The sequence below is a fragment of the Mesoplodon mirus genome, assembly GCF_964341445.2.
Source record: "Mesoplodon mirus genome assembly, chromosome: 5".
Lineage (NCBI taxonomy): Eukaryota > Metazoa > Chordata > Mammalia > Artiodactyla > Ziphiidae > Mesoplodon > Mesoplodon mirus.
The window spans coordinates 67,138,491-67,154,064 of record NC_138980.1 but is presented as its reverse complement, the minus strand read 5'-3'; the positions used below and the strand labels follow the sequence as shown (position 1 = coordinate 67,154,064).

At 40.6% G+C, this 15,574-nt stretch overlaps 1 protein-coding gene across 1 annotated transcript; it reads left to right on the top strand.

Moving 5' to 3' along the window:
* Positions 1–3,918: 3,918 nt before the first annotated feature.
* Positions 3,919–8,298, top strand: IGIP (IgA inducing protein). Its single transcript, XM_082622803.1, has one exon. It carries the CDS (start codon positions 7,994–7,996, stop codon positions 8,153–8,155), a length of 162 nt encoding a protein of 53 aa, XP_082478929.1. The 5' UTR covers positions 3,919–7,993; the 3' UTR covers positions 8,156–8,298.
* The last annotated feature ends 7,276 nt before the right edge of the window (positions 8,299–15,574 follow it).

The window sequence follows — 15,574 nt, the reverse complement described above, 5'->3', positions numbered from 1 at the left end:
GCATGGGTCAGGTAGAATTTCATAATGCAAGACAACCAGGTGAAAAGTGAAATACATGATTGGTTTCAAGCCAACAGTTTGTCATCTTTCAGCTGTTAAACTGACTACCAAGTTTTGATGGTGAATGGTCCTAGGCAATACATGCCTTTAGGAAAGTTGAGTATGACAAACATCACTTGTTAGAAACATTTTTCTTGAAAAGAATTTCATAGCTATTCATTTATTTTTATTTTGTCCCCATATTGTGTTTGGCATTTCCTTCCTCCCTCCCTTCCTCCTTCCCTCCCTCCCTCCCTCCCTCCCTTCCTTCCTCCCTTTCTTTTTTTTTTTTCCTGATGTGCTTTGCTTTTGTGGAAAATTGTCTTGTTTGATAGGTAGAAACATGGTGGTGAGCCTCTGTGTAAAATAAGGTTACTTCTTATGGACCAGAAATATTTTACTCATTTTGGAATTATAAGATTTTTGCATTTTCATGAATACATACTTTGTTTTGGTGATTATTAGTAATTTGCTTGTTAATTAAATTTTTGTAGTATTTCCTGGAAAAAAATTTAAGCTAAAGAGTCTAATTTTCTTAATTTAGGGTGCACTTTAATAAGTCTAGAAGCCTCCAAGTTCAAGGACCAAACCTTTATATTCTAGAATTTTGAGAAACGTGGAAATACTCTTGTTAGCATGTGTTTTGCTCTAAACTGGATTAATGCAGAAGGATCCTAGGAGGACTTAAGATGTTCTTATTATGAAGTGGCAGTCAAATTTATGGGACAGGTGACTTATGTATTCACATTGACCAGCTCAGTGATGGCCATCCACTGATGAATTAATAGACATATATGTTGGGGAATGGGTCAAACTCCCTTTGAGCTGGAGTGGGTGGGCAGTTTCCAGTGCAGGTAGTTGTTGGTGACATTTGACCTACCTCCCTACCATAAACACTGGAATTTTCTTTTTCCCATCCTCCTTTTCCCTTGTTTTTGTCTCCTTTATCCTTCTCCTTGCCATAGGCCTGCCAATGGCACTCCAGTTTACCTCCTTAGGAAGGAAGTAAAGAAATTGCTGACTCCTGCCTTAGAAAAGAACATAGCTAACTGATCCCAGAAAGATTTCTGTATTATGAGGTAATTGGGCAGTTTTTTCTGACTGCTGTTTTCCCCATAGTCTTAAGTTGGCAGTTTGAAGAGCATCGAAATTGTTAAGAAATTTGTGAATTTAAGAAAGTAAGAAGTATGTGTATTTTGGGTAAGTTCCTGGAAGCTGAGACTTACTGGTTTGGAAATTGGAGAGCAGAAAGGGGAGAGCTGTTTAATGTGTTTATGAGTGGAGTGTGAGAGGTATACAAGGGAATGGTTTCAAGGTAAAGTGGAAGAAATTTTTACTGGAGGTAGGAAAAGACACTGAAATGGAGTCTTAAATGAGAGTTTGTTTGTTAAGGACAATGAAGTTGATGTTCACTAAGGAAGTTTCAGTAAAATCAGAAAATGGGTCCCTTGTTGGTTATGGGAAAGCTATTGGTCTGTAACTAGATGTTATAGTGATGATGCAATATACAAATCTGTTTTCAGGTGTAGGATGTTTGCTTTTCTGGACAAATTAAATAACAATTGTGGAATGGCAACTTTTGTGGTCAAGGCAAGTTGCTTCTGGAGACTTATTTTGAGGGGAAGAAATAAGAAAGTTTCAAACTTTTTCACTGTTACCATTTTTAAACTATCAGAAGTATGTATCTTACATTCTCCTGGGCTCATGTTACAATGTAGTTTACCTTTGCTTTTCAAAATGTTCTTTAGATCAAATTATTTGATTCTATAGTCCACAAAGATCCATATTATGCCTTGCATTTATAGAACCTTGAGCCTTTGTTCCACATGAATTTCTAGAAGAGGACAATAAACCGGGTAAAAACACTGAATTGCAATTTTAGGTATCCTTTCTATTTCTTTTATATTTACAATCCTAGCAACCATTTAACATTGTAGACCTTATGAGATCCTCAATAATACTATATTTCTGAAATTAGACAACATACACCGCCCCCGCCGAACTCAAGTTTCTGTTTGTTCTCCCACTTTCTGTGTTACTTTAAAATTGTAGAATTCTCAAGAGTTCGTTGGTGGCAAATGTTAATAATATAATTTAGTACATCTTGGAAGTTCTTACGTCCTTTGTAGGGTGAAGTGATTGTGTTTAGATTTCTGTTCCCAGTATCCCAGGAGTATTTTAAATTATTTAAGATAAAGAGTTGCTATCATACTTGTTTTTAAAGTTATATAATTCAAGTATATTTGGATTAACTCTGTTTTCTAGTTTAGTATGGACTTATTCTCAGTGATTTTGACAGATTACTTTCAAGTTTCATTTTACCCAAATCTGTATACGTTAGTGAGAAAACCTCTTTAAAGATAACTAAAAAAAAGAGGTTCTGATTTTGTATTTGGAATGTAGTGGGGTTTTTTTACAAATGTCAAATACATTAATAATAGAAGAATTATTTTTATTTTAACTTATTTTGTAGAGTTGGCACTTAGTATGGTTTTCACATAGTATTGTGTGTCAGATTTTAAATTATTATAGTTACATACTATAACTTAAGTCAGTGTAGAGCCTTCTTAAATAACCCCTCCCTTAGGAATTGCTTAAAAAGAAGTGAATTCCCAAACCTGTGTCAAGAACCAGTGATTTAAATGACTGTGAGACAAGTCTTTGAAAGGCTTCCTTGAGTCTAGTCAATGGAGATAAATGATAGCCCATTTCCATGCTGCATACAGTTGTTAGGGTTTATAAAGTTGTCAATATGTAAAAGTGCAAAAGCAGGAAAGACTGTAAAGTTGCCTATAAAATTTCTAGTTTTCATTATTTGCACTATTTATCTTTGCACTTGATTTTTTGAAAGTTAAGACTAGTCACTTTCACTTTTGTTTCTAGTCTTTTCTAATTTCTTACAGAATTATGTTTTCAATATCCCTCCCAAAGCAAAACTTATATGCAATTAAATATTCTTTATAAGTCCAAGAAAATATTTCTTAGTGTTAGCTATGTAGAACAAAAATTTGTTTTGATAAAATTTTTAATATGGGCCTTTATTTGCCAATAAAATCCTTTGTAACTGTGAGTTTTATTAGACTATTTGAATAGACAAAGTGAAAGCTTAGGATAGAAAAAAAAATTATATATATATATATATATATATATATATATATATATATATATATACACACACACACACACATGAAGTGGTGTCTTTGAGATCCAGTTTCCAGCCTGAAATGGCCTGATTTTGGAGTGTTGATTTGTTTTCACTGAAGTCAATGAGATTTGAGTCTAGCTGGGTATTGGCTTTAAAAGCTGGAAGTGAAGTGGGTGGCAAGTGGCAGCTCCCTCTTTCATGTAGTTTTCCATAATACTCATGGAGTTTCCTCATGGTCTATGTGATATAACTGGTATCGAAATAATTATATTAAATGAATATTCCTTTTTGGAATTCAAGGTTGACTCACTTTTTGAGGAGGGGAGGGTGGCAGGGGATAAGAGACTTTATTTTAACTAGAGGCATTATTATAACCTCAAGATGTGCTCTAGAAAGAATAGGAGAACAAAAAGTGTACCTGTGAACATATTTTTTGTCTTAGTGAGATTGCGCGACACAGTTAGTGTTCGGAATTGCAAAAAAAAAAAAATTGACAGTTTTGTCAATAGAACAGAAATGTGTTTTGGCTAAAATTATATTTTGTAAGTTATTTAATTACTTCGTTTTATATTCCCTTTCCCATAGCCTTTTAGGCACTTCATACTTAAAACCAACAAGTGAGAGGCCTCTTTTCAGATCTGGTTTATTTTTGGAATGCCTGAGTGTGTTTCTGGATGGGTTGGGGGGGGGCGGGCGGTGCGGCGGGGCTGGTGTTTTAATTCTTGACATGCTCGTCTCAGCATGTTTTGCTATTCATTCTGGATCTTAAGTTTGCAAATTCTGCTGAAAATTCAGTGATGTATTTGAAATGAGAAACTTCTCTGTGACATAGTGTGAATGTTTGTGGCTGGACTCTATTGTGGAAACTTGTGGCTTTGTTTTTAATTGAGGTAGAAAGTTAAACTTCCGTTGTGCAGATTTTAGGTTTATCTAGTGGAATTGTGCCCGGTAGTTATCTAAATATGGACCAATTTTGGGAAATGAAGGTTGACAAATATGTATTTGACTCTAGATAATCCTTTATTCAAAATCATAAAGGCTTACATCATTAGAGTTGTCTTAGGTTTTATGTTGTCTTGGGTTAAATGTGGATGATGATCAGCATTATATCTGTGAACTTCCTTTGGGAAAAGAGAAAAATTCAGTCTCCAAACCTTTTCTTGGAGACTAAATTTACCATATATGGATAATGAAAAAATTTTAGAAAGTGGCTTTGATTATTTTTAAATGGAATTTAATCAGCTTAATTATTTTTCCTAGTTTGAAGCACTTATTTCCCAAATGTGAATAAAGGGAAAAGATCAACAATTTGCCCCCCCCCCTTTTTTGAGGCCATTTTTAGTTTTCTGCCCCCATTTCCCAATCCTGTTATAAAATGAATTACGGGTATCCCTCTAAGTCCCTATAACCCCTTTTGGGAGTCACAGATACCTTTGATAATCTGACGAAAGTGATGGACCCTCTCCCCAAGAAAGAAAATACAACATATACAGATAATTTAGCATACAACCTCAGGGGCATCACACATCTTCTGAAACCCAAGTTAAGGATCTCTAAGTAAACTCTGTAGAGAAAATTTTAATGCAATTAATTGATAAAATTAAGAACTAAGTATTGGCATAAAACATTTCAGATAGGAATTATCGTTAGGTGATGGCCCCTACTAGCAAAATGTGACATTCCAACCAGCTTTGTTAGACATTATAACATCCAGATGGAAGGAAAAAAGAAGCAAAGTTCTGAGAGCTATTTTTAAGGAGTCAGGGCATCTCTAGACATGGGAGCCACTCCTGGTTCAAGGCAGGGGTCAGGGTGCCTGACAGCTTCTAGCAGGGTAGAGTTTGATAAACCACAATGCTCAGGATGCCAAGGGGTTAGCCATTATCTTAACCCCTTTCTCACCAAAAGATTTTAGTTTTGTGTATTGGGAAACAAGACGTCACTAGGGAAGAAAAAGATTTGCCTTACAACTTTGCTGGAACACATCAGTTTGGTGACGTATGGGACACCGGTATCATTTTTGAGAAGGTGCATAAAACCAAAGTAAATTATTCTCTATGTAGAACATTATTTGCTAGTAACATTTGTTTGGATGTATTAGCTTTGACAATTTTTACCAGTAAATATTGGTTTTATTTAAAACTGGGAATCCAGTTTATAAATAAGATAGTTGATATATCTGTCCTTTCCCCCATGTAAAGAATAGTTTAAAGGTTTATGCTTACTTTTTATTTTTCTCTCTTGATGCCATGGAGTGGGGTAGGGGCGGGGGAGATCTTTGAGTCAACAACCGACAAAATATCTTCTTCAAATTTAAAAATTGAGAAAGCAGCACCTTATTTAAGTCTAACTGTATACCATTTTAGTGCATGTATTAGTTTTAATAATGATTTTTTGGTGCATGCCTTTGGGCTTATTCAAAAGTGTACAATAGGAAAGTATACGTATTTCCTTTCTTAGAAAGGAGATGTTTTTCTACTTTGCAACATGTGATTACAAAAATCTTCCTCTGTGGGAAGATTAACCATGTATTGAACTACTGAAAAGTATATATTTTTAGATATACAGAAAGCATCTACATGGAGCAGCATTCAGACCTATATAGGAGTCATAGCATTCTATATAGGACCAAAAAGGAAATAACATTAAACACTTAAACAGACTTTGTTGGGTAGAAATACCTTTAGATCTTGCATTGACTTCCAAAAAGAAAATGCCACAGAAGTTTGCTGAAAACTTTTGTTGTTTGAATTTTCTCTGTCAGTGTATTTAGCCCAAATAGAACAGCTTTGGGTTAACACATACGTAAGAATCAAAAAAAAACAAAGCTAACTAAATAAATCAGTCTGGTTTGCCAATCCAGCTTGACTGAAATAAGTAAACTAATCACTTGCAACATGAAAAACTGTTCAACTCCTCTAAGGTTTTGACAAAATAACCTTGGCTGATGTGGGAAGACTCCCACTTTGATTTCTGACCTGACAGTGAAGATTCATGCTTGACATGATTTCATACCTGACAGTGTCTGTTTAAGGAGCTGTGGTACAGTCTGCTAATTCAATCCCAGATACCTGTTGATTACCTGTGAGATCTAGAGTCCAAAGTAGCCAGCAGCTGTATCCCTGAGTGCTCTGTGCCCATCAGATCTCTTAAAGTAAGCAGGGTTGGGACAGGTCACAGCTCTGATGAGTGACCTCAGGTGCTGTGGACAGCCCCAGATTTAAGACTTGTATCTGCTTTCTTGGGAGTCATCACTGAACTAATGTCCCACATGGTGTTACTTACTGTAGATGCTCTCTCTTGGAGGAGGCCCAGAGCACACATCCTAATTGCTTGTGGTACTCAGAGAGGGGGTGCTAACTCTGATGCCCTGGCCAAATTCCAGTTTAGGGATGTGGGTCTTCTTGCTATTCTAATTGGAAACATGCATTGCTTCCCATTTTCCCTGTTGATCTCAGTGCAAACTGCACTAGTATATTTCTTTGCCCCGACCCCAAGTCTCTAAGATGCTGGTGTGTATTATATGGGCCAAGTTCATGCCTTATCCTAATGCTGGAAAGTTGAGGAATGAGTGAGCTTGGTGTCACAGTGCCCTGTAGTTGGAGGGTGAACTCTTGTGGTGTTTTAGGGATGAAGTTGGCCCTCTTCTTAGCATAAGTTGGGGAATGTGTACTGGCCGGAGGCTTCCAGCCATGAGGTGTGAACTGAAACCTATTTTCCCTCTTTTCTTATAGCATGTTGAGAAAATCTGTTGGGTTTTTAGCAGTCAGGGAGGGCCGGAGTTCTGCAGCTTTAATCTGGGTAACTGAGGCTAGTTTGAGCAAGTCTTTGGTTAATTAACTAGGTTCTCAGATGCCACAGACTCCGTGAAAAGTCACCATTATTTTCAATGGTTGTGATAGAATTTCCCCCAGTAGCCATTATTTTAAGATTATATTGCAGAGTTGCTTTATTTGAGCTTTTCGTGTATACACAATCCCAAACTGGAAGAAATAATAATTAAAAAAAGGAATCCTGCTGTGAAAGGTATATATTACTCTAGATTTTTCTTACTGTAAATATTGTAAGATTGTAATACTGTCGATATTTTATTAACCAACAAATGTTAATCTATGTGAATTCAGACTTATTTTAAATGTGCTTCTTATTTACTGTGTGTGGTCCCTGTTGCTGACAGTATTAAGTTATATTCTGATGTAAGATTAACTTTATTAAAGAATGTAAACATTGTTTCCTTATGGGAAAACAAATAAAGTATAAAGAAGACAATTCTTTTCATTAAAATATACTGTGTATTTACACTTGCTAGACCCAGCACCACTTATAAATTTAGTACACTGTTCAAAATTTTAGTTAACACAGCTGACATGGTTGTGCCCTGTTTGAAAGTCTAAGAGTAGGTATTGTTGGAATATAAGCAGTTTGTATTTGTCTGCTGTGAATCATAATCTTGAAATTTCTAATCGAGTTTGTAAAATTTTTATAGTAAAACATTTTAACGACAATTTAAAAATTTATCTTCTCTAAAGAATGGTCAAAACAATATCCTTTCAGAAATAGAATTGTTCTTTAATATCTTTCCAAAATGACTTTGGTTAAATGGACCAGATGTATGTTAGTTAAAATTTAGGACAAAGTTGTAATATTCTTTGAGTTTACAAGTTAATCCTTATTGGAGATGTGCCAATTATACAGTAGAATATCATTAATTTGCACTGTTTGGGGACCCCATTAAGAATGCTGAATTTTTCCAACTAAGAAGTAAGCAAATGCAATTTAAAAAGTAAATTTGAGCATTCTGTATTAAATATGTGCAGTTATTATCACATGAAGAAGCTCAGTGTGTCGGGCTGTAATATAACCATACTTGCTGTCATGTTCTCCCATCTCAGTGCTGGGAACTCACCATGTGGAAACCAAGCAAATGTGTTGTGCATCAGCCGGCTTGAGTTTGTTCAATATCAAAGCTGAAACTAGCGAGGTCTGCTGTACTGCTTATTGAAGTATTGTGATTCTTTTAGGCATTGATTCTTACAAAATATATACTGTAACAGTATACTTTGTACAGATTTAAATTTTATTTGAAAAAATGAAATAAAGTAGGCAAAAAAATAAAGATGTTTATTTTTCATGTGACTATATAAACAGATCAGTCTTTTGTTTCAGTGCCTTTGGTGGGGGTGGTTATGGTTGCTCTTGGAATTTTTTGGGGGGGTGGTGTGGGGTAGAAACCATTTTAAGGATTCAGCAGCAGGTATACTTGCCTAATCATTAATTTGCTGTAAGGATTAAGTGGGCTGTCTCACACTGGAAAACTGTTTTCTATTTTATTTTAAAACAAATTTATTTTAGAGATTTTACGTGAATGGCTTCCCTATCTTGCTTCTTGAGTCAGTTTTTAAAATTCTCTGGTGGTGCTGCGACGGTTAAAAGAGCCATCACAATTGAAGAGAAAGAGAAACTTTTCCCATAGATCATGTCCCTTTTCCATAGAAGTCTTTTTGTTTTCTGTCGTTTTAAATTTGAAGTTGGTTTGGGTTACAAAAGAGTCATGACAAAAGATGAAGAGAATCCTCTGCAGAAAATAGCAGTTGTGCTTGAAAATAAGATCCTTTCAAAACTGCTCTTCTAGTGAGTAGAGTGGTAGACAGTGAATGAAGTTACCAATAAAAATGTGGCACAGGAGTGATCCTTCAGAATAGTTTTAATGGGACCTTCTCAGAGAAGATTAGATTATCTGACCAAAAAGAAGCATCCCAGTTTTGGCCTCTGACTCAAAAAGCAACAGTGGCTTCAGGTGTATGGTATTTTCCTCAACCTTTAGAAATGGAGTTGGAAGTTTTATTTGTGCTTTCTCCTCATTTTATCTTTTCTGATGCTTTCACTTACTTTTAGGATGGATATGAGAAGGCTTGGAACAAGCAGTTGCAGGAACAATGTTCCTGCAAAGGTCACACTATAGAAATTTTTTTCATTGTTATTTAAATGTGTATGGCAGTAGTTATACTCTAAAAACTGATGCATGGCCATAGAAATATCTCAAGTTCACAGTAGCACAGTTTCAGGCTTCCCTGGGTAAATTCCAAGAAAGTTTTCTTGTTGTCATTGTTGTTGTTTTGGTTTTTTCCTGCTAAAATGGCCCTCCTTTGTAGAGAACATAGCAGACTAGCTGTTGGACTACAGCTAGCCACAGCTAGCTAGCTTTAGACCAGCTTCCACATCTGACAATCACCAACTCCAGTAAAAATAATACAGACATTTTGCTGCATGAAAACTTAAAGCTGAGGGTTTTGGGTAGGTAGGGCAGGTACTAAGAAACTCTAATTTTCCCTAAGTTCGGCAGTGCCTCTGATTTGGGTGGCACACAGAGAACGGGTGGGTACTTCCTGAAGATTCCCCTCTCTCCTCAAGGTGGAATCAGACAAACTCCTGGGTCCCTGTCCCAGAGGAGGGCTCTCTAGTACAGGACGTTGTGGTAGAAACTCTAGCCACAATTTGTAGTAAGTATAAGGGAGTGAAAAGCCAGAAGCCAGGCCCCTTCCTAACTGTCCTGTGGCCTTAATCTTTAAAAGATTCCAAATGGGACTATATTAAATACGCCCTGTGGTTATTTTGGAGGGCTGGAGGTGAGTTCTATTGCAGGGCTACAGGGGGAACATCCCAGACTTGGGATGGGTCTGAACTATATAGGGCAAGGCTTACAGGCCCATGGGAGCCTCTCCAGAAAGGGGCCCAGCATGGTCAACAGAACTATTAGTCATTTTTATTCAGCACTTTCTTTTCTAAAGTGATATAATTGGCAATTGCTTCCCACCCCCCACCTCCAATGGATGTTAACTTTTATTTAACCATGTGGTATGTCATTTACTTGGGCCCTTTTGCATGGTTTTTAGAACTCTCTTTGTTCCTAGTGCCAGTAACAATTTCTAAGCGGATCGGACTTTTTGACTTGGGGTACTGGGCTGTGGAAGAGGTTCTGCTCATTCAGGATCAGAGGAAAGAGATCCCTTTTTCCGTGTTTGGCTGCCCGGTAACCTCAGGGCCAGCACAGTCACTACTGCTTTCACTTCAGCACCATCCCCCACGCTTCTGGAACTTAAGGAGGAGGAGCCACTTTTTTTCTCTGAAAATGGGGATTCTACCTTATTTTTGCTAATCTCTGGACTGTTTCCAATAACGTCATTCCAGTTTTCCTACCAACATTGATTTTCATTCATTTTGATCAAATCAGGCCATTTGGCACTTAGGCTGGCAGTGAGAAAATGTCACAAACAGACTCACTGAATGTTGCAATGTTTAAAAAAGCAGGATATCCCTACCTCACAGCCAGCAGGGTTGTCCAGTTAACCCCACCATCCTAGGAATCCTGACTCTCCCTGCATGCTCAGCTCACAACTCAGACCTTCCCCAGGGAGCAGGAGTTTCTTTGTCAGCCTCCTAGGGAGATTGGCAGCCGCTCTGACCTAGCTCGGCCTTCTCTTTCTGTCTCTGGCAGTGACACTAAGGGTGGGTCTGTACTGCCACCATCCTAAATTTTTCCAAGCCCCCCACTTTTTTTTTTAAAGCTAATATTGAGTGCTTAAAATATGCAAGCTAAGTGTTTTATCTAGGTTATTTCATTAAATCTTACTACAACCCTATGAAATAGGCACTATTACTATCCCCATTTTACAGGAGAGGAAACTAAGACAAACAGAGATTAAGTAGTATGCCCAGGGACACACAGTCAGAATTCAAGTCATGAGTCCTGGCAAGCTGAGACCCTTGGTCTCAGACACTCTAGTGCCACCTCCTCCCCTAACTTGCAGGGTCTTCCTGACTTTGACAGTGCCTTACCGCAGGATGTATTTAGCTGGATGGCAAAGCCAGTGTTCCCTGCGGCAAAGGAAGATTTCTCTGTATAGCTCAAAAGCCACATTTCCTGTTCTGAAGGTTGATTCATGAATGAATCCACATTTTCATTTCCCCTGCCCCTTTCATGGGGGAATGACTTACTTGGAGCAGGTCTGAGGAAAGCTGGCAAATGGCCCTTCCAGGCCTCTCTCCACTGCTTCGCTTAAAGCAAGTACAGGGCTGAGTACTATTCCTGCCTCTTCCCATCCTCACCACAATGACCTGATCAAAAAGCTCTGTGAATGAGCTCTTCAATTCTGTCTAGCGGAGCTGTCGATTTCTTTCTTGTTCCCAGATTATACCCCCCAACAGACACCCTATCATCCTTATGGCTGCCCTCCTATCTGGGTTCATTTGGCTCCAGATATAGGCTCAAAAAGGAACAGGAGGCAGTCTCCAGGAGAGGATCTGGGTCTGCCCAGATTCCCCAAACCTCGCTATTTGCCAATAATTGGCCAAGTAATTGGATGCCAATAATTGGCCAAGTAATTGGATCAGTCAGGGCCAGCCCTGTAGTTTCCAGCTCAAAGTTTTGCTTAGGCTTTTACGTTTCTGAAGGCACTTTCCTGCATCCTCTAAAATGCTACTTCCCAGATGCTTCCTGACCTCTAAGGGAAGGTCCAGAGTGTCACTCTCCAGGGGCTTCTTCCAAAAATAAAATATGAAATTCCTTGGGACTTAGGGGTGGTTTAGAGGGCTGTGGTATCTATTAGAACTCTCGTCTGAAAAGGGAAGATCATAATCCCTCATGTTTCTTGTATCCTCTAAAGCAGTGATTCTTAAGGTGTGGCCCCTGGACCAAGAGCATTAGCATCCCCTTGGAAATTGTTAGAAATAGAATTTTTTTTTCCAATTTTTTGGCTGCGCCACACAGCATGTGGGATCCTAGTTCCCCAACCAAGGATTGAACCCCCGACCCTTGCATTGGAAGCGCGGAGTCTTAACCACTGGACCACCAGGGAAGTCCCCAGAAATAGAAATTCTTGGTCCACACTCCAGACGGAACTGAATCAGAACCTGCAGGAACCCAGCAATCCCTGTTGTAACAAGCTCTCCAGGTGACTCTGAGGCACAGTGAAGTGTGAGAACCACTGCTCTCTAAAGCAAAGCTTCTTTATCTCTTTTGGAGTTTTAGGTTTGAGAATCTGATGAAAGCTTGGGACCCTCTCGCCTGCTTCACAGACCTCCTCAAGTCCATGTTAAGAATCCCTGCTCTGGAACTTAGAGCTTGTCCATGCCTCTCTGGCGTCCACCCTCTCCACACCACCTTGAGAAGGGGTGGCCACATGCTCCCTGTTTGTTCTTTCATCCATGTCCTGTTGGTTGTCGCTGAGAGTGGGCAGCCCCCGTGCCAGAGAACACAGGGGAAACGGCTTCCTGCTCCATTTGTGCTGCAACTGTAGCCTGTGGCCTCTAAACAAAAACCAAATGCTTGGGCATGGGGCACCAGGCCAGAGCCTGGGCAAACAGAAAAGCGATTCCTTCTCCTGGAGCTGGGAGCTGTGTGTCAGAGCAGAACTGCTAAAAACTGCGGAACTTCCTGTGACAGTCCTGGCTGGGGCATACTGACTGCAGCTAGAGCTTTGTCGGTGGCAAGTCCTGGTTATGCCTGTTGTCCCTGTTTAATTGTTTGCGGCACCCCTGTTCAGTTACACAGGTATCCTGGTTTGGGTAACAGATTATATGGTCCCCCATTTACTCACCTAATGGCCTCCTCACAGGTCTCCTTATGGCCATTCTTGCCTCCTGCAATCCATTCTCCACACAGCAGCTTGCCCATAAATATGGTTACAAGACCCTTATGATCTGGCCCCATCTAACTCCTCAGTTTTCTCTCCTTCCTTTCACCTCCTTGTTCATGTCTCTTAAGCCATACTGGTCATCTTCCCGTGTCTTGAATGCATGGAGCCCATTGCCACCTAAGTGTCTTTGGCTTTGCTCTTCCTTCTGCCTGGAATGTGCTTCCCTACAGATCCTCACACAGTGGCCCTTTTTCATAAACAGGCCTCAGCTTTTATGTGCTCCTTTCAAGGAGACTCCCTTCCAATCACTCTCCCTCACAGCACTGTTTCCTTTTTCTTCCTAGTGCTTATCACTGTCCAAAACTGTCTTTTCTTTTTCTGTTGATGGGCTAACACTGTGAGGGCAGGACTGAGGCATCCCCAGTGCCTAGACAAGCCTGGCGCACAGCAGATACTCAGTAAACATCTCTTAGCTAGGCGGTTGGACTTCATCCACTCCCAGAGTGCCTCTGGGGGCTGACTTCCTCATCCATGTTGAATGCAAGTACTATCATCCTATTTTATCTCACCTCTTGCCCACAGGTGGCATAGGACAGGGACCCTGAATATGAGATTATTCTTCTCTGCCCGCTGCCAACTCTCTGTAGCTTCCTGCACCTCCCACCTCTGTACGGGCTTCAGCATCTCCTCTCCCTAGGTATTTCATCTCCAGATGAGGTTCTGGGGAAAGGGCAATAACCCTGGCCTCAACAGATAGCTTAATGCCCACTCTGCCCACCACTGCCCCCCAAAGCACTGTGGGTTGGGGCTCCAGCCATTCAGCATGCACTTAGGGGGCCCCTTGGCCACTGAGCATTTGATGGGCAGCATTCTTCTGGGCTTCTTGATGAGCTGGGAACTCACTCTCCCTGGAATCCACTAGTTAAGGGAAGGGAGGAGACTAGCTATCCAAGAGGTTATATGCCCTGTTTCCAAATGCCACAGGGTAAGAGGTGTCCAGAGAAGCATGGCTTCCATAGAGCACCAACATCACTGGTGACGTTTCACCAAATCCTGGCTCTTCTACTCTCTGTTATTACTTGGCCCTCCCCCGAGTCTTTAAAATGAGAGTGGTGACAACTAAACCCCCTCCCTCCAATAACATTCCAGGGCAGCAGTGAAAAAGAACCTCCCTCCTTCATTCTAAACCTGAGGAGGAAATGAGGCTCCTGAGCTCAGCTGACTTTAAAATAAATTTAGGCTCCAAGATAAATTTAGGGCTATGGAATATGGACTCAAATAGCAAAGTCATACAGAGATAGGAGGTAGAGTTTGAGAGTTTCCAACCAACTCGCCATAAAGTGAGTCCCTGATGAGAACCAGGCTGCTGCATGGTGGGCAGAGGATAAGGAAGGGGAAGCAAGGACTTGGAGACCAGACCATCACTCTGGAGGATTTCCAAGGCCTTTGTCCGCCGAGTTCTGGCCTTTGGGGAAGGAGCATGGAGGTGGAGGTTAAAAATATTAGGTTTGAAATCAGACCGATGCAGATCCAGACTCTGTCACTCACTAGCTTTGTGGCCTTCAGCAACTCTACCTAACCTCCCCTGGTCTCAATTTCCTTATCTATAAATGGGATAGGAGTGCTGACTTCATTTGATGGTTGGGAAGATGAAATAATTCCTGTGAAGAACTCACAGCACAGAGTAGTGTTTAATAAATGCTTTCATCATCATTATCCTTGCTGTTGTTGCGGTTGTCGGTCAGAAGGGAGACAAATGTGGAACTTGTGTAGCCGATAGGAGCCCTGCTTCCAGTAGCCTCTGCGCTCCCAGGTGGAAGAGCCGTGAGAAGAGCACATGCCTCTCGAGAGTGACCAGCTAGACTGCATTTGGCTGAAGGGAGGGGAACCCATTCTGACCCCTTCCCATTTCAGCTTTGGTCCTACCTACATACCTTTCTCCTGCCAGCCCAAGGAGGATCCAGTCTGTGGTGCTCTCTTCACAGGCCCAGTTGTGTACTGGACCAGATTTATTTTTGGTTTGTTGCTTACTATCTCTGTTCCAGGCTTGGAATGTCTGAGGTTTTCTAGTGATGGTGGAGGAGAGCGCTCTTTGGAAAAACAAAATGAGGTCTCAGTCTAGGGGCTCCGCTTCCTTCTGGCTACAGGCAACAACAGAGAATCTGCCATCTGCCAAGGGTGCAGGATGACTAGAGGTCAATGCTGAATATTAATTCACCTGTTGGACATCTAAGATAGCAGTTAATCAGCCCCGGGGAACAGCTCTTGCATAAGGAAAGGAGAGATTTGCCTTTGGCAGAAAATTTTATTTATTTATTTATTTATGGCTGCGTTGGGTCTTCGTTGCTGTGCACGGGCTTTTCTCTAGTTGTGGCGAGCGGGAGCTACTTTTCATTGCGGTGTGTGGGCTTCTCATTGCGGTGGCTTCTCTTGTGGCGGAGCACGGGCTCTAGGCTCATGGGCTTCAGTAGTTGTGGCACACAGGCTCAGTAGCTGTGGCACGTGGGCTCTAGAGTGCAGGCTCAGTAGCTGTGGCGCACAAGCTTCGTTGCTCTGTAGCATGTGGGATCTTCCCGGACCAGGGCTCGAACCCGTGTCCCCTGCATTGGCAGGTGGATTCCTAACCACTGCGCCACCAGGGAAGTCCCAGCAGAAATTCTTAAGCTGGGGCTATTGGGGGTCTGTAATGCTCCTGAAATTTTATACAAGATTATACCTGTATGTGCAAGGTACATTTTTCTGAGAAGAGGATCCA

Excerpts from the sequence above, each read along its gene's own strand:
- IGIP (XM_082622803.1), top strand. The coding sequence starts at position 7,994 with ATGTGCAGTTATTATCACATGAAGAAGCTCAGTGTGTCGGGCTGTAAT.